We start from the raw sequence: 24,834 nt of genomic DNA, 5'->3' as shown, positions 1-24,834 counted from the left end.
CGGTTTCCATTTCAGTCGAAAACCCGCTGGATTTTCACAGAAAGCTCACCTTTACGTACGTTCAGTGCACGTAAACTCCCTCGCAGAGTTCTGGTAGGATACGAGGATGGCATCCACTCTCTCTTTCCAACCCGTTCGATTTCCGCATTTTCGGGCAGTAACATTCTGTTCATTCAAAATCACGACCAGGGCCCGATGCGTACTGCAAATCGAAATATCGTTTAATAGAAAAAAATTGCTCTAATTTTAGAATCGAATCCGTCAATATTTGATCGTAGCATGACATTTGTAAAGCAAAGAATAGGACAAGGACGAGCACGAAAGTCGAATTTCAATATTCATAATTAAAATCCATTTACCGAATAACGGGTGCGTATATTAATTAATGAAAACACCTACAAATAAGAGACAATAAATACCCTGATATCACTATTGTTTAACGAGCAAAGTCTAAGGAGATTATTAATTGGATAAGACAAGGTTTATATTCATTGTGTATAAGTTGCCCCCGAATTGCGATGTGGACACGTAATTGCCTGAAAAGTAAAATGTTCCCGAAAGTACTTAATCCTGGCAGTAGAGTACAAAATTAAAACCAATTTGGTCCAAATCCTAATGCTCCTATTACAGAAATGGAGTTGAATCATCATTAGTACTGGCTTTTCGCAATTTATAACCCTAGGGTAGGGGTATGAACCTACATTCATGAAAACCACTAACTAGTTTTTATGGATACAATTTGAATGATAGAAAGTTGGTAATGATCTCTAATTTTTATGGTTAGTAAATCAACTTACTATACGGAAGTTAATTACATAATTCTATTTGCAAGTTGACTAGCATAGTTTACAATATCAGTATTTGTACTTTATCTTTTATCCAGGATAACACCGCCGGATTCATTTGTTCACCCGTTTCACAATAGTAAAACGATCAATTTGAAGGAAGTTATCAAAGGAGAAGTTGTTTGTTCCGTAATTACCGTCCCACCCGCGTGAAGTTAGCCCCCTCCTCCCCCAACATTAAACCGTCAAATACTTCCTTCGTTTGCACATTGATTGCACATTTAGGCACACTTCGATTTTTCATTTGCACATTTCTCTAAAAAAAGATATTAACAAAAATAAAGTTGGGGGGCCAACTTCACCATTTTATCCCCCAACATTAAATTGAGGGAACGCCGTTATTTCCATTGTTTGTTCATCGATTGCACATGTAGGCACACTTCGATTTTTCGTTTGCACATTTCTCTGAAAATAGATATTGAAAAAACAAATTTGGAGGGAGCTAACTTCACGATTTTCCCCCAACATCATTAAGATCTTGTCGGGGATAACCACATTTCATTTGCCGGTACAGGCTTCCGACGTCTCGTTTACCCGCAATTCGCGTTTGAAATTTTGACTCTACCATCAGTGAGATCTTGTCGAAGATGCGCGCCTTGTGGTTAATTTCGTCTCTAGGAAAAAAAACAAAATTCTCCCACGCAGGAGTTGTGCGCGTTTACAAGATTTTTCCGACGACACCCATTTTAAAACAATCGGTCCATAACTGTAGAAGAAGATAGGAAAAATGCGCTAAAAATGGCGCTAAATATTGTCATGAAGTTCACCTCATAAATTTCTATGGACGTGCCAACGAAATAAACCTGATACTGGAAATGGTCTAACCGAAATCAAACACCCCGTTTCCGAAACAGACAAACTAAAATCTATCAGTGCAAATTCATTTACTGACGTTCAATAAAATGGGCGAATCTACCATCCCCCATTTATTTTCTTAATTTCTTTTTTAGGGTGGCGAAATCGAATAAAGTATAATATACAGTTCTGTTTTAAGTTTAGAGACTAAAGTCATGAATTAGGCTCCCTGAAATTATTCTTTTTTCAGTAAAAAGTGTAAAGGAAAAACTTGTGCTTACAAAGGCAAACGAAGTGAAAACGAATGAAATATATAGATACACCGCTCCATTATTTTAATGTTGGAGGGCTAAAATTGTAAAGGTAGCCTCCCCAATTTTTATTTGTTCAGAATCTTAAAATCAAGGTGTGCCTAAATGTGCAATCAATGTGTAAACGAAGGAAGTATTTAAGTTTTAACGTTTCATGATTTTAATGTTGAGGGGCTAACTTCACGCGGCTAGATTACCGGAAAACATTTTGATGAAAAAGGTACCAATAATGCATGCTTGCGGAGTAAATTAAAGTTCGCACCTGAATTCAAGACAGCTCTCTGTTATGGGAAAATTTAGTTACTAAACTCTCTGTGAATAAGGCGACCGTTTTGTGGGATATCGACCACCAAGAAATGCCCATAAAACTTCAGCAGTGACAGGAGATACGATATCTCATCACCGCCTTCCTCAGATAGTCACGATGTTGAAGAAAATGCGAGTGACGAGTGCAGTGCAGTTGATAATAACACCATCATCGTACATGAAACCAAGCGGACATTTGATGAAGAAAAACAGTTTGATATAGCTATACTGCTATACCGACCCAGTATATAAGTATAAGCATTGAATAATATTCAGATTTATTATTCAATGGTATAAGTAATGTCTGCAATAAAAGAGGTCTATAATGAGAGAGGTCGGCTTCTAGGCTTTTATTTGCTAAAGTATGTTTTTTGTTCACCATCCATTAATCATTAGAATGTGAGTCTTATAGACAGCTTGCACTCACCCTAATTGTTCTTATAATTATTTCTTTTCTAATTTTTTTTCTAATTTGTCCTTTGTTTCAGGTAGAACCAGGCATCATCTGTAAGGGGTAAGTGCTCGTTTTTGTAACATTCCAATTTCGAGATTTGCTTTTTGTGGTAAATTAAGCTCAACACCCGCGTATGCTTCCTTACTAAAAACATGCTCGAGTCTTCAGTGAAATCGGTTAAAACTTTAGAGCTAGAGGGTGGAAAACGTTGCGTTCTGTGGAAGCATTAATCATTTATGATGTGGAATTTTGTTTCAAACGTTCAAAAGTTGAACGTACCGAAGTGTTAAAAGAGAATTTTTTAAATGCATTCAGACACGAACACCTTTTACAACCAATTAGATAAACAAAAATCGTGTGTGGAATCTCTTGTAAAGTAAACCATCCAAAGTTATTTATATTCGACATTTATATTAGACTATGGTTAGTTTTTTCCTAAACTTTCTTTTTTTTTTCAAACGGGTCATATATTTTTAGCGCATTTCCACAAAAATAAAAAAGATGTGCGCCATTTTTGGTCACTTTGTCCATCTGTCCCTGTGGCCGTGTCACCACTACGATCTACACTTTTGGCGGATGCTTCTTATAAAATTAAAATGACGTGTCAAAGAATAGGTTGTGGATGCGTAGTGCTAAGTTTCGGATGCTTCTTATAAAATTAAAATGACGTGTCAAAGAATAGGTTGTGGATGCGTAGTGCTAAGTTTCTTATTTGTGGACGAATTTTTCTGAAACTTTAACAGAGGGAAGGAATGAATTAAATGCACATAAAAAAATAAATTGTACATACGCAGAGTAAAGACACGTTATTTGTGTACCCTAAAATATAAAAAAAATGGTTTGATAATTTATATTTCATTTTTTTGGTGGAATTTTGGAGTTCTGGCTGGGAGTGTTTATTCCGCCCCCCCTCCCTCCATTTTGAAAATTGATTTTTATAATTTAATTGTCGGATCAAGAACCCTAGATGAGCCTTCTTAACTCTAATATTACAATTGCAACATTTTGTCAATGAGGTAACTTATCCTGCGCCTGATCCCATATATTTAGTTTTACTACCATAGGCATTATGTGACGATGGTTTGTTGTACGATATTTTCTCACAATAATAAATGGCACGACACGTATAGGTATATAAAAAAGTTAACCTCCGTGGCCCTTGTATTATGTATATTCGTGTGCCGTTTAATTGCATTTGATTTACAAAATTGAAGTCAGTTACGGTTTAATCTCATTAATACGCGTAAGTCGCATCTCATCGACGGAATGGGGAAATATTCGTAGGAAAATTCTATTATTTTTTTATATAATCAACGGAAGGCTTTACTCATAATTGAATCTTATCACTTGAAATAGAGGTTTTTACGACGTTTTTAGACCTATGACGAATCTAGCAGTAGTCGACTTTGAACCCTTTTGTGTTGCATTGTTATGGTACACATGTACCGAATTTGTACCTAATTCTTTGTTACACTATCGTGTATTAACCGCGTGTATAACTTTTTTTGTAATGGAGCGTGTAGGGTACTCTTTGTGTCATTATGAATAACGAGCACAATGCGTAGAAACACATTACAAGTTCTACAAAAAGATCTGCTTTGTTTCAAATAGAAATAATAATTACTATTGCTGACACAAGTAACGGACATTGCATATTAATTACAATGTACTGTTTCCAAGTGTGGTCGAGGTCGTTTCTGCAATGCCACCTACGGACCTTTATTAGAAAATTCCTTGCGGATTATTCATGACTCAAATAGAAATAATAATTACTATTGCTAACACAAGTAACGGACATTGCATATTAATTATACAATGTATACTGTTTCCAAGTGTGGTCGAGGTCGTTTACTGCAATGCCACCTACGGACCTTTATTAGAAAATTCCTTGCGGATTATTCATGACTGACGAAACGAAACTGTACCTATACCTACCAACTTTGAAAGCTCATCAGAAGAAAGTCCAATTTGAAATCAGTTTTGTACCTATAATGCTTTGTAGATTAAACAGTTATTCTAGAATTTTATTACCACAAATACTACCACAGCAGTATTTTAATGTATCCTACTACCACAGACTAATTAAATTTTAAATATATAACAATTACACACTTCATATACGAAATAAACAATTTGTTTTTGCAGTATATAGATTTTAATATTATAATCCTGGAGGCGTTTAGTGGAATAAGAAAATGAATTGAAAATACACTTAACCAAAACTAATTTTACTTGTTTACTGTATCTTGATTTCACAAAATCACAACCCTTACCGTTACAAATAATTAAGGATGTACATCTGTCGTTATCACTGACTGCTAACAAAACTTACAAGCTACTCGGTTAATAAAGGGGCGCGACAAGTCCTTTATAAAAATACACGTCGGTGCATTTTCCCGTTGTCTAAAATTTGAAGAAAAACCCACAATAATTACTTCATACTTCAATAAGCAGAAACTTTAGATCGCAAGATCAGTGTATTTTAATTCTAATGGAAACTGAGGGATTGTAGGATGTACCTAACTGTTAGGTACATCCTAACACTATCAAGATTCCAATTTTAAGCTCATTAAAAAAAAATTACGACTATTGGCGAATGCCCTTTATTTAATCGCTGTATTCCCCAGTTTTTATGGGTTTTACCTAGTAGCGTGCAAATGCTATCCTGCAGATAGATATACAGCGTGGCAAGTTGACGGCGGGACAATAGGGAAATAACATGGGAAAATACATTTTCGGCAATTCCTGCTTCCCATTTTATCCTACAGGAAAAATAAAAAGATCCTCGGATAGATAATTAAAATATCCATCGGATGACATAAAAATACGCAACTGTGAGGTCTCATGCAAACCTAAAAATGAAATAATTAAAATTAAATAAATAAAAAGGTCGTGGCCTTGGATTCTGGACCATGGTCATGACCTTGAGTTTTGAACCAAGGTCGTGGCATTGTAAATGTCTGTTTTATGGTGCAAGGTAGTGCCTTCGGATCACAATATACACAAACGAACAATAAAAAATGATAATTGATAGAGAGACAGAAAGATTTTAATCATTAAATTAGATTATGTTTCCCATACCACTTTTCAGAACTTAGTTTTGAGCTTGCAGTTACATAAAATAATTGGATTTATTTGAGGTTTTTTAATTTGATTGCGGATTTGCTTTTAATCGGAGTGATGAAGAAAGATTAGTTCTACATACCCGTAAAATGCTTCATAGACCGTAAGATTTTTAATTAATTAGAAATTTGATGATGTTTTTTTTGTGTAGTACCATTTTTTTCGGAGCTTAGGCCAAATTTTTTAATAGTAGATAGTAGTTTATATTCAAAGGCCGAAATAATATTTGAGCAAAGACAACGTTTATCCTTATTATAGATATAGTAGGACTTCATTTGAATTTTAATAAAAGGGAATAGGTAAATATCAGACATGGAAATACCATTCGAATGTAGATTGGGGAAGTTATACTTAACCTGATAAATATTCAAAAAGAACTGTTTTAGAGGCAGGCTGTAACTAGCATACATTATGTATTACAAACTTAGACAGGTAGGCTAATAAATGCGTGATACACAGCCTGCACATAAATTTATAATCGATTTGTAAATTTTTCAAGACAAATTTTGTACAAAGTGTAATTTTAAAATATGTTTAAGAATGTATGCACTTTTTGTTTAAAGATGAAAAGTTTAACTTCCATTGTGCCTCCTTAGTTGAATTACGTGGGAAGCGATACTACTCTGCAGTGTATTTCACTTGACAAAACCCTTTTTGAGCTAGTTTTAAATGTCAAATGCGGTTTTTTAAATTTCAATTCTCTATTTTCCGATTTCGACATTATAATAAATTGTTTGGCCCAATGAATGAATGTAATTTGTTCGTTCTTCGTTGTCAAAATAATTCGCTTTCTAACTGTATTTGCATTTGCCAAGGTAATTATAGATGTTGGCACAATAAGTTTCCTTAAAATAGACACCCAGAAATGCAGTTGAAAGGCAATAAAAATCACTTCGTAGTCCGTGTTTATTTCTCGCAATGCAATAAAAGTGCAGCAGTTGATAAAAAACTATACTTAAGCGCATGCAATTAGAATTTCGGACAGTAATCAGGAGCTTTTACCAATCAATGCGCGTCCCATTGGCCACCCACGTGCACGATTAAATTATTCTACGGATTATACCGCGAATTGGGAATTTCAGGTGATACACGGAATGAAAAACGGCCGCTTTAAGCTGTTTCCGCTGGGAAATCTTACAAAAGTTACGAATTCACAGGGAATGTAACAGCAGGAGTGAAGATTATGAACGATACTTTCCTATAGATTTTTGTGTCAAACTTGTATTAACTTTTATTTAAAAGCATCAACAATTTTTAAGTTTAACTCCAGGAATAATGGGTGCAGAAGTCTCCAAAGGGCTTGAAGGGTTAACTTCTGGGCTTTCATTTCCTTTCCATAAGCTTTTCCGTCAAAGACTTTCGCCAAGAATCCTTACGCGAGCGATAGTGCTGAAAAGTAATGAACTCGCTTAGGAGCTCGTCAAATCAGCCTTGTGTAGCAAAGATAAAATCAGTTATTTTGAACTTATACTTTGATTTTGAACTTTTGATCGTAAAATTATAACCCTTTTATATGGTTTGCTATATTTCTCGGCGTCCATAATATAATATTTACATGGGCAATAAAAAAGAAAAATGACATCCAGGAATTATATAATGCGAGATAGTAATAATACAGTTTATAACACGAAGGTATTCTCCCATTTCCGCGTCATAAATATTAATTTAAATAATTATAGTAAATTTGCGATTTCAAATAAAATTAATTATAGAGTCATGGCATTACATTACCTTGAGAGAATCGGATGCTATAAAGAAATTACGTTGTTGGCGATTTTGAATCTGTTCACTTTTTGACATATAGACATATTGTTAACACTTAATTTAATGATTAATAAATAATATGGTTCGTCTTTCCCGCCGTATTTAAACAAATTAGTCAAAATAGAGGCATTTGTTACCGGAAAGTTCAAAATTCGTCTTTGATGTGTGTTCAGTGACGTGATACTTTGATCTTCTTGAATCCTCTTTTTCAACCCCACGGACCTATAGGCCGAATACACCTACACTCTTCAAAAAGGTTCGTCATAGAAATATACATGTTACCGCTAATGTTAGAAAAACGTGCACATAATCTGCAGATTAATGGTTCAGATCCGTTAAAGTACGAAATTTCCTTTAGTAGCAATCTGTAGATTACCTAGTTAATCTGTACAATTTAAGCAAAGAATAATTTTTTTCAGATTAACGCATACTTGGTTGTCAATCTGTAGATTATCTAGTGCATCTGCAGAATAACTAGGTAATCTGCGAAGCAAACGCATTTTTCGCACTTTAACTGACTTAACTAGATAATTTGCAGATTAACTAGACAATCTGGTCTTTAACGGTTTTCCGCATATGAACGGTAACATATAAGAGAATCATGGGTAGAATGAACTAGCCTCCTCAAGTTGAAACCAGTAGATTTCATATCTTCAAGAACGGTACAACGATCTCTTATAATAATTGTTAAAAATAAATTCAAAACGCTCACAATTTTAGAAAATCTAAAATAAAACGGAAAGCATAACAGATAGGACCAAGGAATGTAATAATTGATGTAGAATTTTGTCTACATCTAAAAGTGCCAAAAAATAAACTTTTTCAGATTTGAAGTTATTAAAATTGACCATTAGTCTCAAAACACCCTGCAGAAGGACAATGACCGTTTAAATCGTACTCATATTAAACCAGCATTGTTGATTTTGGAAGATTTTATGAAATTCAAGTCAAGGGAGTAATAGGTACAGTACAGGGCTCAAAAGAAAAACAGTCAAACGTCAAACATTTGGAAATCTTGAACACTTTGAAAAGTCTTCATGTAGGTTTCGAAAATACAATCCAATACAAGCTGTTTTATTTAAAATAAAGAGGTTGCTATCCACAACTGGAAATGAAAGGTTCATGATAATATTTTCTTTCCATAGATCATAAAAACTATGTTGGTATGCAAATTTTCAAATTTAAATTATCAATGGGAGCTTGAAAACTTTTAGGTAACGGTTTGCGTGAAACAGCCTGTATATTCTGATGCGAAAGAATTTCGATGGAGTTCATGTTGTGTTTTGCTTCCCTTTCCATATCTTCTACTATTTTGGACTGGAATGTGTTATTCAAACGAAATGTTTATTAATAGCTTCGTTATGGTAAAAAAAAGAATATGCTAGTACAGTTTATAACATGAAACTGTTCGCCCATTTCCGTTTCACCAATAGTAATTGAAATAATTGTTGTTAATTTTGGATTTGAATAAAATTATTAGGTATCGTGACATTACATACGAGTAAAATTCATACAAACCTCGGGGGAAGGCTGAACACATACCAAATCTATTGTTATTATGGATCGACGTCGTTGGGAATTTAAATTTCCGCTTACTTTTTATCGTCATATTATTAATATATTTAATTTACAAATGTAAGAGAAAACAATTGAAAAGATAAAGTACAACAGAGTGGTAAAGTGGCTATTTCTTAATGGAATTGGATTTCGAGTAACGTTTGCACCATTTCGACTTAATGTAGTAAACCAAAGCAACTGCTAGTACTATACAAATGACTAATACTACTAAACTAATCGTTAAAATTTTAATTTTCTTATAAGCTGGCACTGGGTAGGCCACTCGAGGACTGGCAGCTTGATATTCGTCAACGGCGACCGCTACTACTTCGAAATCATAACTGGTACCTTCTTCTAGATTGGATACTAAAAGAAACTTGTGAGTATGTAGCCCAAAGGTGTAAATGTGCTTTTCACCTAAATATGCGGTATCTCTCGTTTCAACAAGCCCTTCAAGTGTTTCACTAGATGCTTCGTACCATTTTAATGTGTATTGTGCCAAGTACTCCGATCCGTACTCTGGAGGATCCCAAGATACAACATAACCGTCGTCGACTGAGTGGATCTTTATGTTTACAGGAGGCCCTACCGGCGAATAAGCTTGTAGCACTTCAGGTCTATTACTGTCGTTTAACGTTGCTGCTCTGATCGGTTTGCTGAACAATGCTTCTCCATGGGGATCTTCGCTCAGAACCATAAACTCATACTCACGACCTAAAATCGTATATATATATATAGGTAAACGTTGAGTTATGCAGTGTTAACTTTACCTGGAAGTAAATGTGTAATCGCTGCCTCGAGTGGATGCGTATTCTTTATTTCGACGTTCCTCCACTCCTGAGTGCTCACGTCCCGATACCAAACGCTATACCTTATTCGAGGTCTTTTCCGTCCAGCAACCCATTGCAACGTAATCGAATGCGAATCCGACTTCGTCGTTAAATTATACGGTGATCTCGGTGGCGAATTTTCCACGAGCAACTCCGCTTCCGCCGTAATTGTGGCTGCTTCGTTGGTGGCCGCACATTGGTACAAACCTTTGTCCTCCTCGTGAATGTTTGTGATCGTTAAATTTCCATCTTTTATCGTGTAACGACCTTCGGGAAGGGATGAGCCATCTTTCTAAAAGAAAGAAACTTTTAGGAACGTACCTTCTAAACGAAACATGTTTCATTCTAAGGTCTTTTGGAGAAAATCTTTTGATCGATTCAACGAATTTTAATTAAAAAAAAAACTCATTGATCGTCTTCCGATTCTTGGCTCCCCTAATTATTTTAGAAATAAAGTCTATTTAGGTTTTTTTGTAGAGAAAAAATTACGAATCCGTACATATGATTGTTTCGTTTTTATAAATCAGAAACAGTAAAAATTTAAAAATTATAAAATTGTCGCGTTTATAAAGTCAGTAATAATAGTATACATGGGTTCATAATTTTTTTCTACAAGGTGTCTGCTTCCGCTTCCAAAACCGCAGCTTTATCGTTTACGATTTCCCGAATTACAGAACCGTAAGTCCTTGCAGATTCCGTATGTTTTTGAATTACCGCATTTATTTTTTGTTAGTCAATCGTCCGCCAATTGCACAATTTTTATTACGTTGAATTTACGATTATTTATTTAATTGTTTTATTTACCCCAAACGACCAACTCTCCTGGAGGCTACAGTTGCGTTGCCATAAACGCTACAGAATAATCTCCTTCCTCCGGTATTTACAAATAATACGCCAATACAATTAAATTGGAGAACACCGGCTGCGCCCTGAACACGTCCCCACTTACGCCGAAAATAATGCGTCACCTGAACGTTTTGTTATCAGCACCAGAACACGTGCGTTAATTAACCGACGACCGATAAAAAACCTCTTATCGCAAACAACCAGATGTTTCTATATTTTAACATGCAATATCACCTTTCACAATTAAACAAAACAAATCTAAATAAACAATTTGTACAAGCGATACAATTTAAACAAAAATTATGCAATTACAAACAAAACCAAAGGAAAGATAACACTGAGGCACAAATTCGAATAAAACGAACCAACTATGGCTTATTAACCATTTCGATTTATTTTACTAAAATTGAAATGTTTGTTATATATAGGGTGTCCCGTCATGTTGAAACCGAAATAATGTCTACATGACGTTGTTTACACAACAATATATTTAAATTTTGCGGTCATTTAGCGTTCGATTTTGCAAGTAAGCCATTCAGGAAATTTAATTTTTGAAGCTAATTTTCAAAGAAATCTGAGAAAGGAGAAATGTGGTTCTATTATTAGAGTTCGCCGTGAACGTTTCACGAATATCTCTTCACAAATGCGAAAGTTGGCCTTTCAGTCTACTAGGCGAATAAAAGGAGGGACAAAGTTTTACATTTCAAAATGCGTTAAAAAGTGTTTCGAGGCTAGAGAGATAAAATGAGGATTCATCACACCATCCAAGAACGAAAGAAGAAAAAAGTGTATTGTCCAAATAACCCCAAAGATCCAAAGTAATGACAACATCCACTAGTGTAAGTAAGACAATGCACTCCACCACAAACAAATTTCTGTTTCCTCAAACTATTGAGGTTCCTTGAATTAAAATAACTAGTTTTGGGCTTATACACGTTGTAATAAGTCATTTCACACCCACAACCAACATCGCTGCTCCAAACATCCATGAGTCAAACGGGATATCTATCCACAGATGCATTTAGTTAGCAACAATACGAATAAAAATAACATAATTTTTGGCGTCCGCTATGCAGCTGCCACTTAGAGAGACAGTGGGCCGTATGAATAAAAGTAAGCAAATGCTTATACTTACAAAATTCAAAGTAAATACTCGTAACTGCCCCTTCATACTGGTCTGTTTAGCATGGTTTAACAGCGCTGCACTGCGTCCTGTCCTTCTGCTTAGAAGCGCTGCTAAGTCTCCCAGTGCGAAGGAGCACTTACGAGTATTTGCTTTGAATTTTACAAGTATAAGCATTTGCTTACTTTTATTCATACGGCCCATTGACTAGTTTTGCAATGTAACACAACTTGCTCTTCGATTTTCCATTCAATATGCAAAAGATGAACATTTATCCGAGACCGAGTCATCGGGCACTGCTCTTTGTAAAGGGTGAAATCGTTTGCTATCGGTACGCCTTCATTAGTCCATTTAGACAAAGGTATCAAGAAAATTTAGTCTAATTGGCCATTGATCAAATTTTCAGTTTCGGATCTCTTACATCGTTAATCTTTAAAATATACTACTTTATTAATTATTTCATAAAAGCATTGAATATTCAATGATACAAGGAAAGCCAGTACTTTATTTCATACCCCACAGTGGCTGTGTATATCCCGAAATAGGGCTTTTAGTATTAGTATCCCATAATGTGGAAGAGCGTATGTTATAATCGTTGAGTGAATTCGATTCCTACTCTCAACGGTTATATGAGGATAGATAAGAATGTATAAACAGATTTCAGATGGCGCACAGGCGTTGAATAACGAACTCGATTTCGTTTTGTTTAATCTAGTCTTTTTGACAACGTATTGTTTCTATTTAGCATTATTAAAAAAAATGTTGTATCTAATTATGGAAATTATATTTATCAGGGCAGTTCTGGAATTATACGTGTAAATCCAATGTTATAATTTTCCGTGTTTTTAATATTATTTATGGGGGCGGGACACTTCGCCGAATGCCCACAACGCCGACCCGATTTTTGGATGGTCCATATCGCCGACTAGGGACACTACGCCGACGGACACTACGCCGACAGTGCCCACATCGCCGACAAGTGGACAAGGGACACAACGCCGACCATGCCCACATCGCCGACGGACACTACGCCGACAGTGCCCACATCGCCGACAAGTGGACAAGGGACACAACGCCGACCATGCCCACATCGCCGACAGGTGTACAAGGGACACAACGGCGACCATGCCCACTTCGCCGACGGACACTACGCCGACCGTGCCCACATCGCCGACAAGTGTACAAGGGACACTACGCCGACCACGCCCACATCGCCGACAAGTGTGCAAGGGACACTAGGCCGAACGTGCCCACAACGCCGACTATTCAGAAAAAAATTACTAGGGACACTACGCCGACAGCGACCACATCGTCGACAATGGAGAAGTTTCCAGTTTTTTGTTATTAATTAATTATGACAATTTAATTAAAATGAAACAAAAATGTCATAGAATCAATAAAATTCCTCCACAAATGGCAAAGTTACAAGGCTTTAAAGTTGCGATTGGAAAAATAATTTCGAGACGGTCACGTCACTTCATCTAGTTTGCTAAGAGCATGCCTTGACCATGCGATCAAAAAAGAGTGGAGTCGCCTATGAATCGCCTTTACAAACTTTTGTTTGTATGGGAAATCGTATTTCGTGGAATTACCTAAAATGACGTCACCGACACTGCCGTTCCGCGCTGAATACAAACTTAAATAATATATTTCTCAGTCATTTACTGCCGGATTTTGAAATTTCTTTTACTGGTTTATTAGTTTTGATCTATACTTTGATGTCATTAGGCTTAATATAGTAATATCATGTGGTTGAACGGTAAAAGATTAATGAATATCGCGATTCTTAAATTTCACATTTAGTCAAACAAAGCGAACAATAACTAGGGCTGATTGTATAAAGGCTGGTTGAACTTCGCTTGTAGTTAACAACTGGATTAAGGTATAAGAATGGTTAAAATTTGACGTTTTGTCAAACTTCAACCAATTAGGTATCTTAACCCATTGATATAATCCAAACGAGGTTTAATCTGCTTTATACAACCGACCCTTATGCCCGTCAAGAATCAAGACGGGATTCATGAAACTAGATTAGCAAATACGATCTTAAATAAACAACCAGTTATAATCGATCATTTGCGCATGAATCTACCATTATATCAACTATTGGTGACGTTTTCTGTCAATCCCAGAATTAATCTTCGATCTCGGATCAATCTACGAGTTAGTACGGGCATTAGTGTCCGCTTTACTAACAATGACACTTACTAAAAATCTTATATTGCTTGGCCACCTTGGATTATAAGGTACGGTGCAATTCCATTCTGGTGCTAATCAATGATTAACTTTGACCATCGTTTATATAATAAAGATTTATTTTTAATGTTTAATGTGTACAGAATATGCTAAACAAGATTAGTTCATATTTTATGAATTTAATATTAACATAAGCACATATTTTAACAAATGAATTACTTTTTACTCCGTATTCACATCTTCTCATAGTGGAATACATCCGTTTTTTCTCATAAAAAATATATTTTTATTTCAATTTGCTACCCCTCTTCAGCTAATTTCTTAAAATGTACTCATTATCTATTCAATATCCATAAGGGTTTTAGAAATTCTAATCCGTTTTTCTTATTCCTCGAGCAATAATGAAATAACCTTTTCTGTAAATGTACGCTCTGCCTAATTTGCGCCTGCTATTTCCTGTCGGTCTCTGTATTCCCATTATACTCTACCATAAATTTACCAAAATGTTGTCTTAAAATCTGCATAGTTGCAGGTTTTTCTTAGAAAAACCCGTAAATACGGAATTGCGGATTAATGTTTAAAGTAGGTGCCGCTCTTAGTAAAATATTGTTTACAGGTAGAGTGAGAATTTTCACCCTTTACTATGGGAACCTTTGCTGTCGGTATCTGTATTCCCATTATGTATATTCCATCGTGACTTTATCAAAATGTTGTCCCAACAACTGCATAGGTAATTGAAGGTTTTTCTTGAAAAATCTGTATTAGGATCATAGGTAAATACAGAATTGCGGATTAATGTTCAAAGAAGGTGCCGCTCTTAGTAAAATATTGTTTACAGGTAGTGAGATTTTTGACCTTTTTCTGTAGATAGGAACTTATACATTGCGATCAAAAATGAGTGACCGTCGAGTCACCTTTGGAATTTTTGTTTACATGGGAAATCGTACTTAACTTCAACTTCCAAAGGCGACTCGACAGTCATTCATTTTTGATCGCCCGATACTACGGTAATTATAATTACTAACTGCATTTTAAACCAAGAAAGAATTTCTTTTAGTACAAACAAGGTAAATGTGTATTACTGTTTGTGGGGGTAGCAAATTATTCATAAGTAGGTACTAATTTACGACCTGCTTTAATTTTGCTATGGCATGACGTCAGATAATGTGACGAAACGCCAGTGAAACAAAGTTACACACTTTAGTTTTATACGCACTGAAATAACTTGCATTGGCGAAGAATAAAAATAATGAATTCTACCACCGTGCCACCCTTTGAATTTGTGTTTATCTCGATAATTTCGGTGATAATTAGCTTCCTAGCATGTGCTAGTTAGCTATTGCGATAGCCGTTTTTTGAACATTTCAAAATTTCATCAAATGTCGACGTTTTAGACCATTTTAAGCAACTTTTAAAGAATAAAATTTTTTTCCGTCTGTATGTACGTACGTACGTTTGTTGGCAATTTTCTGAGAAAACGGCTCGACGGATTTTGTTGAAATTTTGTATATATGTTTTAGGCATACCGAACAGAAAAATAACGGGCCGGATTTTTGAAAAAAAATTTTGGAGCGCCGTAACGGCATCGAACTTTTTTTTTCAAATAGCAACCTAAAATTTTTATTCTATTATTTGGAAGACCTTATTTTCCTGTGTACAACCTACAAAAAATTGGGCCGGGTTATATTATCAAAAAACGGAGAAAAAAATTGTCAAAGTCAAAAAATTGTGTTGCATATGTGCAAAACGCAACGATCTTGTTTCTGAAGCAATTTAAACGAAGTTTCTATGGTAAGTCCCTTTAATAAAAGCAAACAAAATTCATGCGCAAAAATCGTGTTGCGCATGCGCAGAAATGCAATTTTTTTATTTATGGAACAATTAAAACGAAATTTGGATGGTAGGTCCTCCTAATAAAAGAAAACGAAATGCATGCGCAAAAAAATCGAGTTGCGCATGTGCAACATCCAACTTTCTTATTTATGGAGCAATTTTAACGAAAATTGGATGGTGATGGTAGGTCCCTCTAATAAAAGCAAACAAAATGCATGCGCAAAAATCGTGTTGCGCATGCGCAGAAATGCAACTTTCTTATTTATGGAACAATTTTAACGAAATTTAGATGGTAGGTCCTTTTAATAAAAGCTAACAAAATGCATGCGCAAAAAATAGTGTTGCGCATGTGCAACATCAATTTTTGGTTTCAGCTAGGAAGCTATTCTGTCAAGAATTTGACACCTGGTTTTTGATAACACGATACCAATGTTAAGTGTAAAAATGCTTAAAATATTTACACCTAGGTAGCAAATTGAAATAAAAATATATTTTATGAGAAAAAACGGATGTATTCCACTATGGGAAGATGTGAATATGGAGTAAAAAGTAATTCATTTGTTAAAATATGTGCTTATGAACATTAAATTCATAAAATATGAACTAATCTTGTTTAGCATATTTTGTACACATTAAACATTAAAAATAAATCGTTACTCAATTACATAAACGATGGTCAAAGTTAATCATTGATTAAAAGTATCAGAATGGGATACACCTTACCTTATAATCCAAGGTGGCCAAGCAATATAAGATTTTTAGTAAGTGTCATTGTTAGTAAAGCGGACACTAATGCTCGTACTAACTCGTAGATTGATCCGAGATCGAAGATTAATTCTGGGATTGACAGAAAACGTCACCAATAGTTGATATAATGGTAGATTCATGCGCAAATGATCGATTATAACTGGTTGTTTATTTAAGATCGTATTTGCTAATCTAGTTTCATGAATCCCGTCTTGATTCTTGACGGGCATAAGGGTCGGTTGTATAAAGCAGATTAAACCTCGTTTGGATTATATCAATGGGTTAAGATACCTAATTGGTTGAAGTTTGACAAAACGTCAAATTTTAACCATTCTTATACCTTAATCCAGTTGTTAACTACAAGTGAAGTTCAACCAGCCTTTATACAATCAGCCCTAGTTATTGTTCGCTTTGTTTGACTAAAATGTGAAATTTAAGAATCGCGATATTTTACCGTTCAACCAACCTTTTTTTTTTCAAATTAAAAAAAAACGCGATAAATTCTTCTATACCGGTGTAAAGATTTACGAATTTCAGTTTATCAAAACACAGCAACTATCAAATAGGGACAATTGATATTACTATAGTAAGACTAATGACATCAAAATATAGATCAAAACTAATAAACCAGTAAAAGAAATTTCAAAATCCGGAAATAAATTTATTTATTGTCCCTCTTGTTTTAGACCCTCAACAGGCTTACGCCCAATTACAGAAATATATTATTTAAGTTTAGGTATTCAGCGCGGAACGGCAGTGTCGGTGACGTCATTTTACGTAATTCCAGGAAATACGATTTCCCATATAAACAAAAATTTGTAAAGGAGATTCATAGGCGATACCATTCTTTTTTGATCGCATGCTCAAGACATGCTCTTAGCAAACTAGGTGAAGTGACGTCCCGAAATTATTATTCCAATCGCAACTTTAGTCTTGTAACTTTGGGATTTGTGGAGTAATTTTATTGATTCTATCACATTTTTGTTTCATTTTACTTAAATTTTCATAATTAATTTATAACAAAAAGCTGGAAACTTCTCCATTGGCGACGATGTGGTCGCTGTCGGCGTAGTGTCCCTAGTAATTTTTTTTGCGAATAGTCGGCGTTGTGGGCACGTTCGGCCTAGTGTCCCTTGCACACTTGTCGGCGATGTGGGCATGGTCGGCGTAGTGTCCGTCGGCGAAGTGGGCATGGTCGGCGTTGTGTCCCTTGTCCACTTGTCGGCGATGTGGGCATTGTCGGCGTAGTGTCCATCGCGTAGTGTCCCTAGTCGGCGATATGGAGTATGGACCATCCAAAAATCGGGTCGGCGATGTGGGCATTCGGCGTAGTGTCCTAGACCCTTATTTATTACTAAATATAGGGAAATATAAGTGTATAAGTGTACCTATTTTTGTATTAGAATACCAGCAAGGATAAGAGGTTGAGATGTTATCGAATATAATATGCAAACAAACGATAGATGGCGCGAGGATAAAAGCAGTTGATTTAATTAATCCTCGCTTTGAGCAAAGAGTAATTATTAAGTATTCTTTGCTTTGAGTATGAAAATGAGGCCCATTATGCACAGCTGGTTTTGTTTATTTTCGGGGTTTTTAAAGGAAAAGTGAAAAATTAAATTATCTACGGAAATTGTGAAAGCGTTCATATTTATTCAAAACTAATTTCGGTTACATTTCTTTGATCAAACATTTGTTCAAATAATCTTTGTTAAAAATGTTCATCCATCATTTTTAAATTGATGAATGATAATATTATTTCCACAATAAAATTGGATGAAAGTTTATTTGTTGTTGTTCTTTGGAGGATTACATTACTCCTATATTATATTTCAGGCCAATATAGTATGTACTGTAATTATATGCATTGTTTTTCAATCATCATCCACACAATGAATGGCTTGTATAGCTTAATATCTTATTATGTCATCAAGGGACCATTCAGGAATAATTGCAGTGCTTATGATTAATTGAAATATTCCTTCCAATTTCTCGTCCCCTTCGAGCTAGAAGAAAATAGAGGCTCGTGTCGGTATTGGGTACAAAGCTTTCTTATTAGCCAGGTTGCGGACAGCATTTTCCGTTATGTTAGACGGCCATTTTTCCTTATAATATAAGTTTATAAGTATAAAACATTTTTATAGCAAAGTTAAGTTGCGGTGTGTGCTGGGCGTGTTCAATTTTGCTTATAAGTTTGAAGGAGTCTTAACCTCACTTTTATTTTACATTGTGTTAAAATGTCCAAAGTTCACTACTATGCTCTTAGACAAAAAGAAAAGAACTACCGCCAACATAAACACTGCACAATTGTAGGTTAGCAGGAAAATGTTATTTATGAGTGATTACGTACTGCGCAGTGACACATTATAAGAACTTCATTTTCATTGGTTCCGCTATTTATAAATATATCGTACAAAAAGCCCTCATACCGTAAATTATTTCTACAAAAATTTATATTTCTTATGTTATAAGAAAAAATGGCCGTCTAACATAACAGAAAATGCTGTCCGCAACCTGGCTATTATTAATATACTTGCAGTTTTCTATGCTTATTTAAAATTTGCTTGTGTTCAAAATGTCGAATAGGTGGACGTAATTGCAAAAAAACTAAAATCGGTCATTTATTCCTTGAATGGCATATATGAATATCGATACCTATATCACAACGTGCCTAATAAAAACCATGTTTGGTTTTCACAGCGGAATTATAGTCATTGCTTAGCGATATTAATAACATCCGTTTCAACGGGATTTTGAGCGTTAATCTCCATTTTTAAGATCGTGAAGGATTTTCCCAACATCCAAGGTCCTGTTGTATGATTTTAGCCCTGATTTTAGCTAAAGGCTGATTGTGACAATGTCGAAAGTGGAAGCTTTGTCGAAAAATTAGATTTCATCATATACACTACATATATTATGGATTTCATTAACTTTTGTTCAATACTCACATACCATAATACGATCAATTCATGTGTAGGTAAGTAAAATGCAACTATAATTAGTTATTAATAAATAGTTTCAATATTTAGAATTTCCACAACGTACCCACATAGGTACTTTTATTTATCATTTTTTCTTAACAGAAATTAAAAATAAATCAAAACCATTAAATTCGTAGGCAATCTCAACGCGAGGATACATAAACAATAAAGATTTGGTGGTAATGAAATAACATCCCCGTCTCAGCTCCTCCATTTTATAAAGGGTTCTCATTCGCAAATCAGAGATATTAGCCTGGGTTTGCGTAGACTGAATGACGTAAAGGTAAAGGTAAAGCCACAGATTTATGTAAATAAGGCTAAAGAAACAGGTCATGTCGCAATTTTCCCATTTAATAATACATTGTAATTGTACGTAATAATTAGGCACAAAAAAAGATTTTAGAAATTCTTAACCGGTTGCCAACAGCAAATAGGGCGATGGCCCATTTCATTCTCCTAATAAAATGTGCAAGTCCTATCCTTACGCCATCTATGACCTGTTTGCATTTATATTCGATTTCATGTTAACCTCTTTCACTTTCTGGTATTTTAATACAAAAACGCTATACGATATACATAACGTTGTGGCATCCTTACAGATACGTTCCCATGGAGTACAAATTTGTATAATAAATGTCCTTTAGGTATCGTTAATCGTTATATAGTTAATAATATAAAAATAATCATCCCTTCTCTCGGTTTTCCGAGTGTACTTCCAAAACCACTCCAATACACAATTTTATTTCTGTAGTTTCCAATAATGTTTAAAACAAGTCTTTTTTAATAACGCGAAATAAAACAACGCGTGGAACCGGAAGGAAGTTTTACCGGTGGCGAGATTCAGTATTTTATAAACAAGATATCTATAAGCATTGAATAACGAAATCAGATTCACTCAACGCTATAAGACAAGGTCAAAGCTTCTAAGTTCAGTACATTATTTTAAAAAAATCAAGTAAAAATATGCCCATAATTTAGGACTAATGAAAGACTAATTTGTATCCACAAAATTAGAACTTGTACCCGCCTAGTTCCGCAGGAAAACCTATTTTTAAAGTGGGGGTGCTAACTTGAAATCAAGCCAACGCCCCCACTTTTCCCGATACAATTTTATTAGTTGCAGACTTGTGAATTAAGGACTAATTTGTACCCAAATTAAATTTTCATTACATTATTTGAAAAATTTTTAACTAAAAAAAGGCAATTCTCAGAATCAATAAACAAATGAAGCGTTTAAATTAAGGACTAATTTGTACCCACAAACATTGTTTTGTAAACAAAAGAACGAGATTGACAGAATGCATTTTGCTGCTATCTATGGGTCTATCCGGTTGCTTGTATGTGTGTCTGTCTGTCCGTGTTATTAAGGATAATAAGAAAGATCACTATTGTTTTTCAGCTATATGTAAAATGATGGATGCGTGAAGATCTTGAGGATCATTTGGTAGGCATTCATTTGTATCGCGTTCTTGGGTTACAAAGTTGATGACAAACTTACATGGAAATATCATTCCTGCAATTTAATAGTAAAACTTAATACTATATTGTGGCAGCGAGTCGCCTACCGCCGCCATGGAGGTGCCATCAAAGCTCACCGGCGGTAATCTTAAATTCTCCAGAAAGTTCCTCCTTTTTTAGATGAGTTGGTGACTTAGAGACGAGGTAGGGGCTAGGGGTAGTGGTTAGAAATTTATTTTATCTTTCATGGTACCTATTCTAATGAGAGGTCTCAACGAAAGGAATTTATTTCTATCCTTCCCCATCGTTACTCGGTTTCGATCCGTGCGGGATTAGTTAACCGCGCATGGCTTGGGTATATCCATGGAAATCGAAGAAAATATAATAATGGTCTTTAATTAGTTATAGTCATATTTTTATTTGGCGAAGTGGGGGTGCCAACTTTATCGACTTCCAAATAAACCAAGAAATCTTGGTATAATATAATCCATATGTTTGTTGAGTTATATAACAATAATTGCGCCAAGAGTCACCGGTCAATGTTATTTTCGCAGTCTACTATTTGGACAAGTCCGTTTAAGAGATCGGAAAAAAATCACTCCGCATAAATAGCACCTTGGCTCATTTTGCAATCCAGTAATCATAATATAATATATCAGGGACAATTTTCTGTCAGAAGAGGATTGAAATCCGCTAAAATATACCGGGGTTAATTGAAAGCGTTAATGTGCTTAGGTACTATAAGTGTTTTTGTCGCTACCCTCAAACTACACAATATAACTATACAATAATATAATCGAACTACTTCTCAATTCCGGTTACACTTATCAATTAATTAACGGAATCGAAAATTAAACCCTAATATGTAAATTGCTCTTAATTCTACTCACGGTCACTATAAGTAGATCGCCTCCTTATAAAAGAAATGATTTCAACAATTTTGCTTTTAGCATAATGTTACGTGAAAATTTGAAAACTCGCCAGGAATTGTAAATGCGACAATTTACGCGTATACGGAATGAAGTAATCAACAAGGAAGTTACATTCAAAGAAAGATAATTCCCATATTTAGGGCAACCTGCGTTTAACTAATTTAGCTATGTCTTAAATTAACGTAATTGTGATTTTAAAGCGAGTCTCCTTTGAAAAAATTTCATTTTTCTGTACGTTAGAAAAAAATATATTCATATAAATTGTTATTTTACGAACAACAAAACTAAATTACATACGTTAGAAGATTAGATCGAGTTGGCTAACGAAACCTTGATTTGAGAAGGATACCTGTTGATTTTTGTAATTATACTTTAATTATTATTTATTAGATACTTATATTTCCAAACAATTTAATACAATTTAATCTCTCCAAGGCAATTTATTTCCTTTGTCTTCTTTTGTAAATCCCCCGAGAATCACATTGGAAACACGACTGGCACGCTTGACCATTTTTCGCTTTTGGCGATTTCGAATTGGGATTCTTTCAGATTTCATGAGTAAAACTGAATTTGAATGTGAAATTTGAAAATATTATATTGATTTCAACGTAGCTTTCAATTAGGCGGCAGAATGGCACGGTATTAAGTACCTAGTAAATTAGAATACTACTTTTATACTACTAGACTAATGATGCATCTCCATTCGTGGAAGTTATCCCCAGTCTTAGACTTGAGAGTGAGTTTTTTAGTGGAAGCAGGGTCTTATTAACTGCATATAGGTAATAATCACTTGATATTTTATAGGTTTATGTGGAACAATACGGTAGCTTACTGATTGTTAATAACTATGTGTGAAATCTACACTAAAATCTTAGTAAAAAAGATCATTTAAAGCCCATAATCCTGGCGCGTCTGTAACAGATCGCACAAAGAAATAGTATGCAAAATACGTCCGCATCGTAGGAAGATAATAAGCGAATGGCATTTAAGATTATTATTTATGACAGCAAGCAGACCAGACTTAGGTCTTATTCTTACTTAAATCAGGTACGACAGGCAAATTGCGGTGTACGTAATGGGCTCTATTATCACATGCAATTTTCCTAATTTAAACCATAACGAATCTCCATTTACATACTTACTTTGTACCAAGCTACTAGTGGTTTATGTTCATTATCTCCGTCTCTTGCGTCACAGACCAATTCAATCGTTTCTCCTAACTTCCTTAGGTAGAGGTGATGGGGAGTTGCTACAAAAACAGGAGGCCTCAAGACCATTACGTTTATGGTTGGCGATGGTCCCTCTGTTCCCAGCTCGTTGTAGGGCGTACACGAATAGCGTCCTTTATGAGATTCGTCCACTTTGTTAAAATACAAACTGCCATTCTGCCGATAAAATACACCAGGGACATTGTAGGCATCGAAAAGAAATCCGTCCTTTTCCCATCTCAAATTTTTTAATGGCGGATTTGCGCGAAAATGACAGTCTAAAACGGCTGGTTGTCCATACGGTAAATACAACTCCTTGGGGGTGTAGATGACCTTCGCCTTATCTATAAAGACGTGGTAAGCATCACATTGTGTATTCATAATTACGCACATTGCACATCCAGGTAAGCTTTGGCACTCTGAGATTCCTTCAAGTAATTAACGGCTTCACAAATATACTCCCCCGAATCCCCCATTTCAGTTGCGCGTATCGAGAGCGACCCGTCGCTCTCCACGTGCGACCTTTGGAGGATATTGGCCAGCTCTGTTAGAAGAACTCCATCCTTAAACCAGCGTATTTCGACGCCATTCTCTCTGGTGATGCACGTAAACTGCACATCCTCACCTTCCAGGACAGTTTGGTTAATCGGAGGTATTTCCAAGAGATTTCCCCCTAAAATCAACTTTTTAATTTATGATCTGAAAGTCAATCACCCACCAGTGACCGCCAAGTAAAACCACGTTCCATTCCCCATCGACGTTGGTGTACGGAACGGGAAAATAATTTTACACTCGTACCATCCAGAATCCGACTCCCTAATCGATGTTAGATTTATAGACGCTTTTCCATAGCTACTATTGTTTAAAAGTTGAATTCTTCCACCGTAAGGATCCACTGATACCGTTATTCCATTATCCCACGAATAAATAGTTTTACCCTATACAACCGGATTAGTACCGACCATCCTTAAACCGCTTGAGTACTTTACCTCCTTCTTCCAATTGAGTATATAAGGGATGACAATGTCTTGCGGATACTCTATATCACAATCAAAAACAATATGATCACCAACAGATGCACTTAAAAACGTAGGAAGCTGCTCATCGTTATAATAATAGGAAGCGGCACTGTGCACGAAGTGGTAAATGGATATTGCGCAAATAATCCTTTGATAACCCGCAAACATGGTGAAATTGAAAACAACGGAATTTATGCTCTCATCGAGATGTGAGCTTTTGAGTGCTCCAGTTTATACTGTAGAATGTAGATAAAGAGATCATACGCAATTTGTGGAGTAATAAGGAGGGAAAAATTAGATTAATAGAGGTAATGCTAGACTTTACGCTTTTGAAGCGTTACAAGTTTTGTTATAGTTTTACGTTAAGTAGAGTACTTAATTAGAGCTGTAATACCGATTGAACGTTTTATTTCTTATTAGGAACGTAGGGGGATTAATATTATAGATCGCATTATTCTACACAAGAGACGTGACGTGGCTGGTTATATAGAGAGAGGAACATATAA

At 35.3% G+C, this 24,834-nt stretch overlaps 1 protein-coding gene across 1 annotated transcript; it reads right to left on the bottom strand.

Annotated features, from left to right (window-relative positions):
* Nucleotides 1-9,190: 9,190 nt before the first annotated feature.
* On the bottom strand, nucleotides 9,191-24,584 carry LOC116169973 (protein borderless). The gene is made up of 7 exons (XM_031486201.1): nucleotides 24,299-24,584; nucleotides 24,028-24,247; nucleotides 23,701-23,982; nucleotides 23,244-23,653; nucleotides 9,926-10,277; nucleotides 9,573-9,869; nucleotides 9,191-9,521 (listed from the first exon to the last, which is right to left on the bottom strand). The coding sequence occupies exons 1-7, from the start codon at nucleotides 24,494-24,496 to the stop codon at nucleotides 9,283-9,285; spliced, it is 1,998 nt and encodes a 665-aa protein (XP_031342061.1). The 5' UTR covers nucleotides 24,497-24,584; the 3' UTR covers nucleotides 9,191-9,282.
* Between the last annotated feature and the right edge of the window lie 250 nt (nucleotides 24,585-24,834).

The sequence above is a fragment of the Photinus pyralis genome, unplaced genomic scaffold, assembly GCF_008802855.1.
Source record: "Photinus pyralis isolate 1611_PpyrPB1 unplaced genomic scaffold, Ppyr1.3 Ppyr1.4_LG4, whole genome shotgun sequence".
Classification (NCBI taxonomy): Eukaryota; Metazoa; Arthropoda; class Insecta; order Coleoptera; family Lampyridae; genus Photinus; species Photinus pyralis.
The sequence above is the reverse complement of the archived record's forward strand: the minus strand, read 5'-3'. Positions and strand labels throughout refer to the sequence as shown.